Source organism: Spermophilus citellus (genome assembly GCF_964194105.1).
Source record: "Spermophilus citellus genome assembly, chromosome: 3".
Taxonomy (NCBI): Eukaryota; Metazoa; Chordata; class Mammalia; order Rodentia; family Sciuridae; genus Spermophilus; species Spermophilus citellus.
The window spans coordinates 218,118,716-218,133,168 of NC_138184.1; the positions used below are offsets into that span (position 1 = coordinate 218,118,716).

The 14,453-nt window shown below is 44.4% G+C and overlaps 1 protein-coding gene across 1 annotated transcript in view; it reads left to right on the forward strand.

The window, feature by feature from the left end:
• Positions 1–639: 639 nt before the first annotated feature.
• TMEM178B (transmembrane protein 178B) overlaps positions 640–14,453 on the forward strand; it is a 357,117-nt gene continuing 343,303 nt past the window's right edge. The window contains exon 1 of the mRNA XM_081284116.1: positions 640–6,718. Within this exon, the coding sequence (XP_081140242.1) occupies positions 6,337–6,718 (382 nt within the window). The 5' untranslated portion in view covers positions 640–6,336. The remainder of the gene's footprint in view (positions 6,719–14,453) is intronic.

Sequence of the window (14,453 nt, forward strand, 5' to 3'; positions counted from 1 at the left end):
CTGGGAAACTCATGTAGTATATTGATAGATGGCAAAGAGGGAGCATTCTTTATCAACTTTTATTTTGCTTCTAATTGACGATGTCAAAGAGGATTTTCAGACTGAAGGTGGAGTGTGGAGTAGAGTGAATATGGTAGATGAAGACAGTGCAGAATGAATGAGTGAACAAACTGTAGTTCAGCCTTCCTCTGTTCTAGGTGAACCAGGAAATGTAGAGAGCTGTCAATATCTCAGCCTCTGCTGGAGAACCTAGATAGAGCTTGCAGAATGTGAACATTGCTTTTAAAAAAGGTGCACGTGAACAATTAGAATTACTAATAAAAAAATCTAAAAATCTAGATTTCACAAACAGAAAATCAGTCATCTTTTTTGAAAGTCTCATTACAATTTTATTAAAAGGTTTTAGTATTGCTTTTTAAAATTTGTTCTAAGTAGTTATACATGATATCAGAATGCATTTCGATTCATTGTACACAAATGGAGCACAACTTTTCATTTCTCTGGTTGTACACGATGTAGAGTCATACCACATGTGCAGTCATACATGTACCTAGGGTAAAGATGTTCATCTCAATCCACTATCTTTCCTACCCCCATTCTCCCATTCCCTTTCCTCCCTCCCCTTTGTCTAGTCAAAGTTCCTCCATTCTTCCCATGCCCCCTTCATTATGGGTCAGCATCAGCTTATCAGAGAGAACATTCAGCATTTGGTTTTTTGAGATTGGCTTAGCATGATATTCTCTAACTCCATCCATTTACCAGCAAATGCCATAATTTCACCATTCTTTATGGCTGAGTAATATTCCATTGTATATATGTACCATAATTTTTTTTATCCATTCATCTATTGAAGGGCATCTAGGTTGCTTCCACAGTTTAGCAATTGTGAATTGTGTTGCTATAAAAATTGAAGTGGCTGGGTTACTATAGTATGCTGTTTTTAAGTCTTTGGGGTATAAACCAAGGAGTGGGATAGCTAGGTCAAATAGTGGTTCCATTCCAGTTTTCTAAGGAATTCTCCATACTGCTTTCCAGATTGGTTGCACCGATTTGCAGCCCCACCAGCAAGGAATAAGTGTATCTTTTCCCCTACATCCTTACCTACACTTATTGTTGCTTGTATTATTGATAACTGCCATTCTGACTAGCATGTGATGAAATCTTAGAGTGGTTTTGATTTGTATTTCTCTAATTACTAGAGTTATTGAACATTTTTTCATATATTTTTTTGACTGATTGTATATCATCTTCTGAGAATTGTCTGTTTAGCACCTTAGCCCATTTATTGTTTGTTTTTCTGGTGTTAAGTTTTTTGAGTTCTTCATATACCAGATCAGTGATCTTAATGCCATTCTGGGGCAAGATTCTAAGATGCATACAAAGGGCATGACTGTGGGCTTCCAGAAGAGGAAGCCAGGATCATCAGAACTCTACATGGGTCATGTATAAATGAGACAGACTGATCAAATTTTCTTCTTCATGGATTCACATGACTTGCAGATGGAGAAGGTATTAACTAAAAGGACCACAGGAGGTATCACAAACCACAGACAAGCTAGCAGAAGGCATCGATGAGCAAGGGGCATCTGGCTTGGAGGAAAGAAGACTTTGATGGCTAATGTCAAGTATCAGAAGGAATATTCTATGGAAGATGAATCAATGTCATCTGAGAGTAAAAATAAGGCCAATGGGTAGGAGTTACAGGGACCTAGAATAAGGCTCAGTATGAGGAAGAGCTATCTAACAACCATCCACACTGACAGTAGAGTGGGCCACTTGCTGATAGAGTGAATTTCTCATCTCTTCAAGTATGCAAGCAGAAGCTGGCCATTCACTTTTTAGGAAATGTTCTGAGAGAGAATTATGCATTATTGTATGGCAGACTCCAAAGTCTCTTCTGATTCTGAGATTTTATGATCTAGGACAGTGTTGGTGTCAGTGGGAAGGAATGGCTTAGAAACATGGAGACAGTGATGCTGTAATAACAGGGTGGAAGGAAATGGAAGAAAACAGGGCAGAAACCTAGATCACTCAACTGAAAAAAGAACCATGCATTCCTATAGTATAGAGCAAGTGTTACTAGCACAAGGGCAAGCTTCCTCAGGGAGTTCCCTGTCCAGGTTCTTGACATCCCAAGCAAAGAATGGAGTAAACTTGAAAGAAAACACTCAGAGAGAGCAGAGTGGGATGAGCTGCAGAGTAGCTCAAGGCCAGGTCCACATAGTACAGCTCACTACTATTGGACTGTGTTAGTACTCTCCCTTCTCGCCTGAGTGGATGTGGGGTTGATTGGCACGTTGAATGACAGATGAATTTAACACAATTTCTTCTCTTTACACATGATTAACCCTCCCCCAAAGCACAGAGGGGGAGCAAACCACAGTGTTAATGATAAGTTAAATGTCAACTAGCTACAAGTTAACTTAGGTCAGTCCCTTGGGCTATTGCACATGCACAAGATAGGGGACTTTTCCTTCATGGTCTGAAATTCCCCTTGTGGTCTTCTAGCTTCCTCCCTTTACCTCCAGATGACTCAGTTTCCCTTGTCAGGAAGGAGCTTGGTAGATTATTGGATGGGGATTGAGGGCCTTGGGGGTGCCAAGAGTCCTAAAGGGCAGTCCCTTCCCTGTGCCCTATCTCCTAACAGAAGGATCCACCATCTTCTGAGCCCCAAAGACCAAGATCATCCCCAAATGGTATAAGGCTGATCACAAATAATTGCACTTCAAAGGAGATCTTGATTAACATCATTCACAGGATTTTCAGGATTTCACCAAGGACAAAAACTGGAATGTTAGTGATGTTTGAAAAGAGGAGAGCAATGTCCCTCCAGATCCCTTTTCCATGCAAAGACTGAAACACAAGCCTGCTGAGATCCATGGGTGAGTGCACAAGGCACATCCTTGGAAGCAGGCCTAAGGTACAGGTCAGAGGGAAGTTAAAAAGCAAGACCAAGAAAGGGTGAACTGACCACTGAGGGAGGAAAGTCAGTGACAAATGAGCAGGTATTCCTACTCTGAGTAGGCACTGCCTGGCCTGCCTGCTGAAGGTCTCAGAAGCTGGTTCTAAGGATGCCGGGAGAGTCAGGAACCAGAAGACTGAGGTTGTAATGCTGACTGGGTGGAATTTCCCAAGTGACCTTGTAGGTGTCATTTCACCCCTCTTCTTCTTTCCTGTTATGGTATGCAGGCTCCCTCTTACCTTAAAAATGCTCTGTGCTTTAGGGAGGAAAACAGCTTCAGAAATTTACAATAGCCTCATGTGTTCCCAGTGTGTGCGCTGTGGTTCACTATTTTCAGGGCCAGGGCAGGGGGTGGAAGAATTGGTAAGAGGAGGTAGAAAGGAAGTTGAGAAGATACTGTGGCCAAAGTCACTTGGCTTTGCAGTGATATCCTAGGGAACCTCGAGGGTGAGGACTGGCACAGGGCACGTGTCTGGCACCCAAGAACCCAGCAGCATCCTCAGGCTCTGCTGTCCCTTCAGTAAATCCCATTGCAGAATTCGGGGGCGAAAAGCAAGGCACGCCCCTCCCCCACTAGATGGCACTGAAAGGCCTTGTTCGCGATTTTTAAAATGCAGGGAGCAGAGGGAAAAAAAAAAGACAAAAAGAATATGGTGGAGGTGTGCTCATTTTGACTTGCAATCCTCGTTGTGCAAAGCAGGCTGCCTGGCACTCTCTTTCCCCAGGACAGCTCTTTACTCGGCAGTGCGGGACCTTGGCTTTGGAGTGTGAAAAAGAATGGTGTGCTTTAAGAGTGAAAACCCCAGTATCTGGAGCTGGGAGGGAGGCTCCCAGCCTTTGCGGCTCGGTCTCACGTGAGCGAAGAAGGGGGCGGGGGTTGGGATGAAACGGGCTTGCCTGGGGGCCACTGGATCAAGGTCCGGGGTCCAGCATTACCTCCCAGTGCCCCTGCAGAACCCAGACCCAGCTGTCACTCTCAGAAAATGACACACCCTGCATTGAGATTGCCTTTAACCCTGCCTCCCCTCAAAGCACAAGCCCCCCAACATTTTCAAAATATTTACTAACCCTCCCCTCTTATTAAAATTCTTTTTCTGGTCTTGAAAGTACAGATCAAATTTCTTCTTTCTTTTCCTGCGAGGAGGGAGGGCAGGTGTAGGTGTGTGTGTGTTGGGGTTCAGGGCGCTAGCTTGGGGCTGGACTGGGGCTGGGCGGTGAACCCGGCGGTCACTCTTTGCTCAGCTCTGGGTGGAAACGCCTGTAGCTAGCAAGGTAGTGCCTGTGGCTTCCCAGGAGAAGACAACCATCAAAGGCAAACCAGCTATTGAAACCTGGACGCAGGAGCTTGCCCAGCTCCTATAAAAGCCGATTCTGCAATAGGCAGTCTTTTCTTCAAAGAACTGTGTTGGATTTGAAGGAATTTTCCATGGTTCAAAAGAGCCATCCCTAAATTTATAATATACATGTAAACATGCTACATGCCACACATATGTATATGTGCATACATATGGAAGTGGTTGGGCACATACCTACCTAGACACCATTGACTTGCCTGGTCAAAGAATAAGGCTTAGACATTTCGTGCCTGGGAAATGGTGCAGTTTATCTTTAAGAAGGCTAGAAAAATAAGAGATGAGGCTCACGTTGCACGGATGACATCACTAGCTTTTGGCTGCGCGCTCCGTGTTCTCGTCTGTGGGTTTTAGCCAAGGCTGCAGCGCCCGGCGCCCGAGCAAGCCAGCGCGGCAGCGGCTTCCTCCGGCGCCCACACCCGGGCGATGCTATTTCTCAAGCCCCCGGGGCGCAGTCAGGGATCCGAGCCAGGCAGGCCTTGGAGCAGCAGCCGCTAGAGCAGGAAGCTGGGAGGGGAAGACCGGCGACCCAGCCTCCCTCCCCCACCCCCCCGCCCCATTCACCTCCGCGACCATCGTGCATCTGGAGCCTGATTGCTGGACGCCGAGGCTTGGACTGGATTCTGTGCACGCTTGCGAGTGAGCCGGCATGTCGGCGTCTGAGTGGGCTGCGAAGAAAATGGTGCAATCTGAGAGCGGCTGACCCTAGTTGGACAGAGCAGACGCGGTGCTAGAGTACCAGGGCTCAGGTGGCAGAAGGGGGCGGGTTATTTTGAGGAGCCGGGACCAGGTTTTCCTCCGTGCCTGCAGCAATTTCTGTGCACCTGGGCAGCTCGCTCTCGGGGATGCGGGAAGCCAGATGAAGTGAGGCAGAGGAGGGTCTGGAAGCATTCGGTGGACACTCCAAGGAGAAAACCTCGCTGGAGAGAGCAGCAAGACGCCCCGGGGGCTAGCTGAGGGGCTGACAGCGCGCAGCGACTGCGCGACCCTGTCCATGGTGTTGAAGGCGCTGTGCGCGGAGCTCCGAGCGCGCGGCGCTGCTCGCCCAGCGCTGTGCGCCCTCCTCTGCGCAGCCCGCCCCCTGCTCCAGTCAGCTACCGCCCAGTCTCCGCAAACCCCAGGCCAGAACTCGTCCCGTAACGCCGCTCGGGTGTCCACGCCGTCCGCTGGAGGGGACGCCTGAATGGAGAGGCCAGAGGCAGGCAACACGGGAGCTCGCGGGGAAAGGTGGGCAAAGACCGTGCGTCCGTGGGAAGCCCGCTTCTGAGAGCCCCGCGTGGGCCAGAAGGAACAAGGGACCTGCTGGTGACCAGGGAACGGATTTTTTCTTTTTAAAGACCCGACCCAGAGAGGAAGAACATTTCTGGGTGCGCATCCCAGGTCTTTGCTTACGGACGGAAAGGGGGAGAGTCCCTGAGAGAGAGACCCGGGCGAGACTCAGGACAGTTGTCCTTGGCATCTGGAGGTTTCCTTCGCCAGGCGGCCACATCGGGGGTGTTTCAATTCATCCTGTCGACTAGTGGCTCCTCTTGACAGCACCCACCCTCATCTTCCCCAGAAATCAGGAGAGTCGGTCCGGTCTCTACGTTGCACAAAGAAATCCCAGCAAGCTCCACCGCAGTTGCGGACACTTGGCATTTAGTTTCGCGGCCGAGGGCAGTGGCGCCCGAAACTCGGCTGAGCGCCGAGGCAGCCGCCTTGGAGCAGTAGCTTTCTGCGCTGCGGGGAGGGGGCGGGAAGCGGCAGTGTGGAGTTCGCCGCCGCTTGAGGCTGCACCTGCCCCGGAGGATGCCCAGGAGCCCGCAGGAGTCTCGCCGGATCAGAACTTTTTAGGCTGCCCGCCCCCATCTCCGCAGTCCCCGGGCCGTGCACCGGTAGGCAGGGGCCGAGGGGGCGCCGCGGCGCGAGTCCCCCTCTTGTCCCCATCCCCCAGCTCGGTCGCCCGCCGCTTTGTTCCGGGCGCGCGGAGGGAAGGCGAGGCTGCGGCGGATCATGCCCATGGTGTAGCCGCGAAGCGGAGGCATGGCTGCCGGAAGGTTACTGCTCTACACCGGCCTCTCGCTAGCGCTCTGCGCCCTGGGCATGCTGGCTGTGGCCATCTGCTCCGACCACTGGTACGAGACCGACGCTAGGAAGCACAGGGACAGGTGCAAGGCCTTCAATACTCGCCGGGTTGACCCTGGCTTTATTTACAACAACAACAACAACTTGCCGCTCCGGGCCAGCCGCTCACGCCTGGACCGCTGGGAGGGCAAACTCCTCCGGGCCCGGAATCGCCGGCAGCTCTTCGCCATGAGCCCAGCGGACGAGTGCAGCCGACAGTACAACTCCACCAACATGGGCCTCTGGAGGAAGTGCCACCGGCAGGGCTTCGACCCGGAGATCGCTGCCCTCATTCGGAAAGGTAAGCAGAAGGCGCGAGGCGTGGCGCTGCAGAGAGCCTGGTGCCTCTGGGTAGGCCCTGCAGCCCCTGGCCTCTGCTTCCGGCCACTAGCTGTCCATTTACCCAGGCCTGTCTGCACCCCCGAGTGCCCGAACTTACCTTCCCATAGATGGTAATGGAAAGCGGTGGAGGCTCCTTGTCTTGCTCTTGTGTGTCCAGATTCGCGTGAAATCTCATGGCCCAGGGTTGTTATCCAGGATAACGCTTCATTAGCATCCGAGAGGGAAGCGAATCTATATCGTTGTTCTTTGAAGAAGCCCTTCTTCTAATACTGATATGTCCGTGTAATAGACTCAGATTCTTCATCTTTTAGATGTCGAACTGATCCAAACAAGGAAAACAGAGGGAAAAATCATTGGTCATATAAACATCAATACATCACCAACCTTCGTGTACAGCGTTTCAAAACCTGTTGGCCGGGTAGTAGCATGTCACAATTAAAAAAATTTCTCCTTTTGAAAAAGTGGTTGACAAAAAAGTGAGTTATGTGCAATAAATAACAGCAGGGTTTAATAAGCACAACAAAAGTAATACCAAAGTTGGAATTTCAGAGAAAAAAATGTGGTTTTCAGAGCACTTACATGAAAAATATACAAAATACGCCAAAACAGAAAACAAGCTGCATTTGCTAATTGATAACATTTTATTCAACACATTAACATGATAACATAAATGAAAAATTCTCCTTATTTGATGCAACTTGTAAATCTTGTATGATTTATATGTCGTGAACCATCCTGTACCATCACCCCACTGAAATATTCTTTGGGTGTGATGTGTGTTAATATTGATCTGAAGAAATATCAGGGCTGCAGCCTGAGAAGATATGCACGTTTTGTGAGTCATGCCCCCTCCTCAATATTTCATTGACTTCAACTACTAATATGGATACTAAGGTGATAATGATGCTATTATTTGCAAGATGCTTTGAGCCCAGGACATAAAGCAGTTCTTAGTGTATCCTATCATAATGCTGTTGAGGTTACTGATGTTTTAAAATAGCATTTGTAAGAACCAATTTTGTTCTTTGATTTACAAAAGTGTTGAAACATTAGAAAAAATTAATTTGAAAAGTCAACTATTTGAGAAAGACAGGCACTGGGTACAGTCTAGGAGACCAGTTCACATTTAGGAGGTGAGGTGGGTTTAGAGAGAATCCATCTTGGTGTTTGCTTTGTAGCTTCTTTAGAATGACTAGGGATTTCAGCTGATTTAGTTACGGGTGTGTTCATAATACAGATATCCTATCTGCTTCATGACCAGGTTCTTATTAGAGCCACGTGACCCATTTGGAGCTCTACAACTTTATAAAGATGTATAGGATGTTAGGGGATTTCAGAAGAGAGCAACTTGGGCTTGGATTGAGAAAGTAGGAAAATGAGGAAGGAGGTAGAGTTGTTTTTGACAACGGGTGACAGTTTTCAGATTTCTTAAGTGTTATTTTATCTGTTCTTTTTGCTTTCTTTAAAATGGAAATGGCAGGAAGTTAGCTGAAACATGGGGAGAATTCATGTTAATAATGACTGGCAAATACTGGCAGGATATTCTTGAACACCTTCTAGAACAAGACAGATATCCTTTTTTCTGGCATGAGTTAACTCCACTTAGAGACAAGGGGATGGAATTTATGGCTTCTGGTGATTCCATCCAGGGCTCTGATTCTGTGTTACTCTGCCTGGCAATCTGACTAGAAAGGTTGACTTGGTCTGTGCACCAGAGGGATTGGTTACCATAGTGACATGTTCTTCCGGTGAAGCTGGAAACACAGTGACAGGGAAAGGGATAGGGGAAGAATGTACAACATTTTGACTCTATATCAACTGATTTTTAATTGCAGCAACAGAAAATGGACACCTACAGTAGGGGGATTGAATACACTGATACCAATGGTTGGCAGGGCATTGTATTTCACTTGAACTAATGGAAATGCTGTTCCCATCACCTCAAATACAGCAATCACTGTCAGCTTCAAGCACCTGCTTACCATGGCTGTTTCTGTCCATTTGACATTCTTGTTAGGCATTATTGAGATAGATGGCATGCCAGCCTTACAAATTGTGAGAGATTTGAGGTCACTATCTTCATTTTTAACCTTAAAGCATCATCTTTGAAAACCAGATCTGCCTTTTCCAAGTAGCAATAATACATTTTGGAAATAAATGCATTTTATATTAGAATACACTGGCAATTCCAATAAAATTTAGAACATAATTTTTAGACTTAATCAGTGTTTTTTTTTTCCCTAGGTGAGCAGATTTTATAAGGAAGTTAAAAAAAAGAAATTGATGTCCCTATATTTGAATTTAGGACATCTTATCTCACATTATTCATCAGGATCCTCAGAAAATATCTTTGGCTTTTGTCTTTTTGAAACACATTCTATTAAGATTCTGGGAGATCTGTTTTGGGCAAGGGAAAAGGAAAACCAGAAAAAAGATTATTTAAAATCTACTAATATTATGGGAAAATGTAAGATTTATCTAAATGATTGTACAGCCCTGAGTCATTTATTAAATCATCATTCATTACATTCAAAAGTACCATTTGTGCATTTTAAAAAGAAAATGAAACTGCCAAATTAATAAAACAAAAGTCAAATTTATATCTACTTTGAAGATATGGTCCTTTGGATTCATATTCTTCCTGAAATCCATTTTCTTCAATGCCTGCTGCTATTGCTGTGCCCACAAGCATGCATGTATCTGTTCACTGTGTACTTCCTTGTTTGCATTACTGAACTGTACCTTCCTGGAGGGCAGGAAGAATAGACATTTGTAAGATATATTTAACACATGCTTGATATTTGGGAATTATACAAACAAGGCTTACAGCAATGTATTCACCAAGAGCTGACTCTATAGGAATAGTTGTGTGGGAATCCAAATAAAAAATTAGTTGGAAAATCATGAGTTTAAAAGTGTGGCTATTGGGCCAGATAACATTACAAAAGATGCATGATGATACCCTCTAGGAATATTTCTTGAATAAAATCTTTGTCAAGAAATTAGGAGAACACACAATTCCTTTTGGATAACATGTCATTGGATGGACACACATCACCCAAGGTCATTATTTTTCATGTTAAAAAGGATTTTAATTATTTCCTTCTTGGAGGTAGGATTGGATAGGGGGGTGCAGCAAAGATAGATTATTTTAAATTCCCATGACCATGACCATGGAGAGTCTTAAATGAGATCTTCTTTTTTTGCTTCTGAACCTCTTCCCTGTCTCCCTGAAAAGTCACCTTAGCCACTGGGGACAGATCAATGGCAAGATCAGTTTCTGAAATCCAAGAGATTTACATCAGAAGAAGCAGCTAGGCCTGGAGTTATGGCTCAGTGGCAGAGCATGTGCCTAGCATGTGTGAGGCCCTGGTTTCGATTCTCAGCACCACTTAAAGATAAATAAATAGAGGTATTGTGTCTATCTACAACTAAAAAAATTTTTAAAAAAGAAGGAGGAGCTATTGGTAGGATTTTGTGCCAGGGAACATCTATATTCTTGGTTTCTACTGAACTATTATGTTGATAGGGTTTGAGTTAAGTAGACCCTTAACTATTACTCTAAGAACTTTTTATTAGTATGAAGATTTGCCTTTTAATAAATATTGGCCCAAGTAACCATAAAGTGGTTGTCAATTCTCAGAAAATTATTTTCATAGAACATTATGCATGCTTAAAAATGAATAATGTTGTCGGCAAACACATATTATGTATTGTATTATATGATGTATTATATGATGGATGGGCACACCCATGACCAGGATGGAGGGATAAATAAGACCTGCCTTCAAAATTAGTGTAAATCCTTGGTGTCACAGAAAACAAATTAAAGCTACAGGATAATGAGAATAGGAACAGAAATGGATTCAGAGAAATACAGAGGAGGCAATGGTGGATTGTGGCAGCAGTGGGCTGAGATAGGGAGGTTAGGGAAAGTTGTCCCAAGGAACGAAATCTAAATGGGATTTTGATGAAATTTTCAGTTGGATAGGGAGAGTATTTAAGGCAAAGGGGCTGGCGTCTGCAGAGCCATGGAGGTATGAAACAGCAGTTTGGCCTTGCAAGAGTTGATTCTGTGGGGAGGGAGAGAAGCAGAAGAGGAGCTAGAGAACAGGCAAGGACCCAGTCAAGGAGCTTATATATCAAACCCCCTGTAGCTGTGCTGCTCAGTAGGGTAGCCAGTAGCCCTATGTGGCTAATTAAAATTAAAATAACCAAAATTAAGGAAAATTTAAGAATTCCTTTCCTGGTTGTATTGGCCACATTACAACTACATAATAGGTACACGTGGCTAGTGGCTGTTGTATTGGACAGTGCAGATTACAGTGAGCATTTACAGTAGATTCCATGCCACATGGAGTCTAAAGCCTCTAAAAAGAACAAGCACATTCTTTGTTTCACATGAGAACACTTGCATGGTAATTTGGGCTTAAAATTCAGTTTATTATTTTATACTTTAGGAAAAAACTGCTTCTGGAATGTCTGCAGAAGGTTTTTAGTTCATGGTCATTTATCCTAAATCTGTATTTTATTAATTTTCCATCATTGACTCACAGAATTCTCACATACTTCTCTCTTCTTTGCCTTTCCCTGATTCCATTATAAACAACTCACTATCATGGCCACTCATGAGGCTGTGGGGCAGGAGGGTCACAGGTCAAGCCTGGCCTGCAAGACTCAGCCCAGACCCTATTTCAAAATTTAAAAATGGAAGAGTCTTAATTCTAAATTAAGGTAATTAGAATGGCTTACACACCTTGTTTTGAGCTCCATGGAGAGAAGCTCTTATACATTTTGTCATATAATTTTTGGGTATTTACTTTGCTCACTGTAGTAGATGCTCAAGTTTTATAGACATGAAGGAAATAGCCACTGTTCAACAGTTATTTATTGAGGGCCTATGGGCTGGCCATCAGGTGCAGTGTTGGATAAAATGGAGAAGCTTACATTCTGGGTGGGGGTATGGGAAAGACAATAAATTCTTATTTGTGGAATAAAAACAAGATCTAATAAAACTAATCGAGGTATAATATAGCACAAGGTAGTGAGTGCACAAAAGGGAAAAGCAAATGTAAAAAATGAGGTGGTGTTATGAGTTTTAGTTGAAGGAGACTTTGGGTGTGGTGGAAAAAAGAGAGGAAAAGCCTTCCATAGACTGGAGAGGATTTTATACATTCCCAGAGGCCAGGAATGGTTTTACTTCTAAAACTTGTGGGTCTCTGTATTTATTAGGTCCTGAAACACTGTTTGCTGATTGATTAAAAATCTTGAACCCCAGACATACCTGTTCACAAATAAACCCATGGAAACACACATGGTCTTCTACACATGACATGCATCCCTATGCCTACATGTTAATTGGGTGCTGATATGCTATGAGTGTACACACTGTTGTCCTCAATCATCCTAAAACACAGTGTACCAGGGAGGCCTGATGATTAATAGAGCTCTGGAACAGTGTGCAGAGCTCTTTCTTAGGTGTCCAGGAGAACAGAGGTATAGTTGATCCTTGTCCTAAGGGAGCTTATACTCTGGCTCAGTTTCCCAAAGTGGTGGTTGTGTGTGAGTGGATGGGACTCTTTCTCAGGAGGCCATATTTGTATCAACTGGATCAGGAAACAACTGGTCAGGGAACGCAGGAGTGAGCTCTTTTTATTGAGTCAACAAAGTCAAGGACCATATTTCTATTCCAGAAGGTCAGTTTACTTATTCTTTTATTGTAGAGTTGGTGAGGATCAATTAGAGGATAGACCTGTGTTTTTCCACTTTGGATTGTCAGTTAAAAAATACTTTTCCCTTCTCTACTTTTAGTAGATAGTTTGTCAGAATGCTAAACAGAGTCTGGTTAGTTTGACTCTGCACACACGTCACCACCACCAAAACCACCTATCCACTCTAGGTGTTAGACATTAGAATCACAAATATTTATTTAAATGCAGATACGTTTCAAACTTATTGCTCCAAGAAATATGCAGAGAAAGGAGGAAGTATGTGTGAACAGAAGGGAAACTCGTTCTTCAAAAAAAAAAATTTTTTTTAAGTTGTCGATGGGCCTTTATTATTTATTTATTTATATGCCGTGCTGAGAATCGAACCCAGTGTCTCACACATGCTAGGCAAGTAAGTGCTGTACCACTGAGCCACAACCCCAGTCCCAGGAAACTTATTCTTATGCCTTCATTGGACATCTGTTGTTTTTGAGAGACTCATACATTCTTAAATAGGACTTTGTTTCCTCATATGTAAAATATGGGTTTGGATTCTGGAATCTCCAAGTCCTTTCATGCTCTAACATGTGATAAGAAAGTTAAATTTAGGTGCAGAATAAATAATAGGAGGGGCTGGGGATGTGACTCAAGCGGTAGCGCGCTCGCCTGGCATGCATGCAGCCCGGGTTCGATTCTCAGCCCCACATACAAACAAAGATGTTGTGTCTGCCGAGAACTAACTAACTAACTAAATAAATAAATTCTCTCTCTCTCTCTCTCTCTTAAAAAAAAAACAATAAATAATAGGAACATGGTTGCGAGAGGGTATAAAGAGAGAAATGGGAAGATGGGGGAGGGGAAGAGAGAGTGCAACAAGTAGAAAGAGAAAGAGATTTCTAGATGGATCATCCCCAGGCACTAATTTGAAATAGGAAAAGGTGGAAAACCAAGCAGCTAATTTCTTACCATTTACAATCATGTGAAAAATTACCCTTTTCTATTTATAATGACTTGAAATGCTATTTTGCAGATTTGGGGTTGAAAATCTAAAAAACTAATAGAGAAAGATGGTGACAGCTGCCCAACAACGTGAATGTACTTGATGCCACTGAATTGCATGTTTCAAATGGTTAAGACAGAAGATCTGATGTTTGTCTGTTTCACCTGTGTTAGTCAGCTTTCTGTTATTGAAACAAAAATACTTGAACATTCAATTTTTTTCTTTCTATAAATTAAACATTTTTTTGAGGTGCTGGAAATTGAACCCAGGCCCTCCCTCATGCATGGTAGACAAGCACTCTACCACTGAGCTGCGTTCCCTATTAAACAACCTGAAAAACAAGTAGACGTGTGACTAAATTCCTTGGATCACTTAAAAATCATTGAATGATTTAAACTTAAAGGAAGAATGGTTTATTCTGGTTCACAGTTTTGGAGGTTTAAGTGCATGGTCAGTGTATCAGTCAGCTTTTCATCACTGTGACCAAAGTACCTGTCAAGGACAACTGAGAAGGAGAGATTTCCTGTGGCTCCTGATTTCAGAGGTTCAGTTCATGGTTGTCTACCTCCACTGCTCTGTGCTCCAGGTGAGGCCGAACATCATGAAGAAGGTGGAGGAAAGCTGCTCAGCTCGTGGCAGCCTGGAAGCAGAGTGAGAGAGAAGGGGTGGGGGACTAGACACACTTTTCCAGTGCATGCCCCTATTGACTTCCTTCCTCCAGCTAGGTCCCACCTCCCAGTAGTCTCTTCATCTGTCAATGGAACAATTCAGCAAATGATGAGGTCAGAGCCCTAATCATTGCCTAAAAGCCACACATCTAGGCCTTGCTGTATCGGTGACCATGCTTCCAACACATGAGTTTTGGGGGATAATCCAGATCCAAACCATAAGAGTTGATTGGCCCTGACCATAAGAGTCAGTAAGGTAGCACATCATGGTGGGAGCCTGTGGCAGAGAAAACTTCTCACCTTCTAGAGGACAGAAAG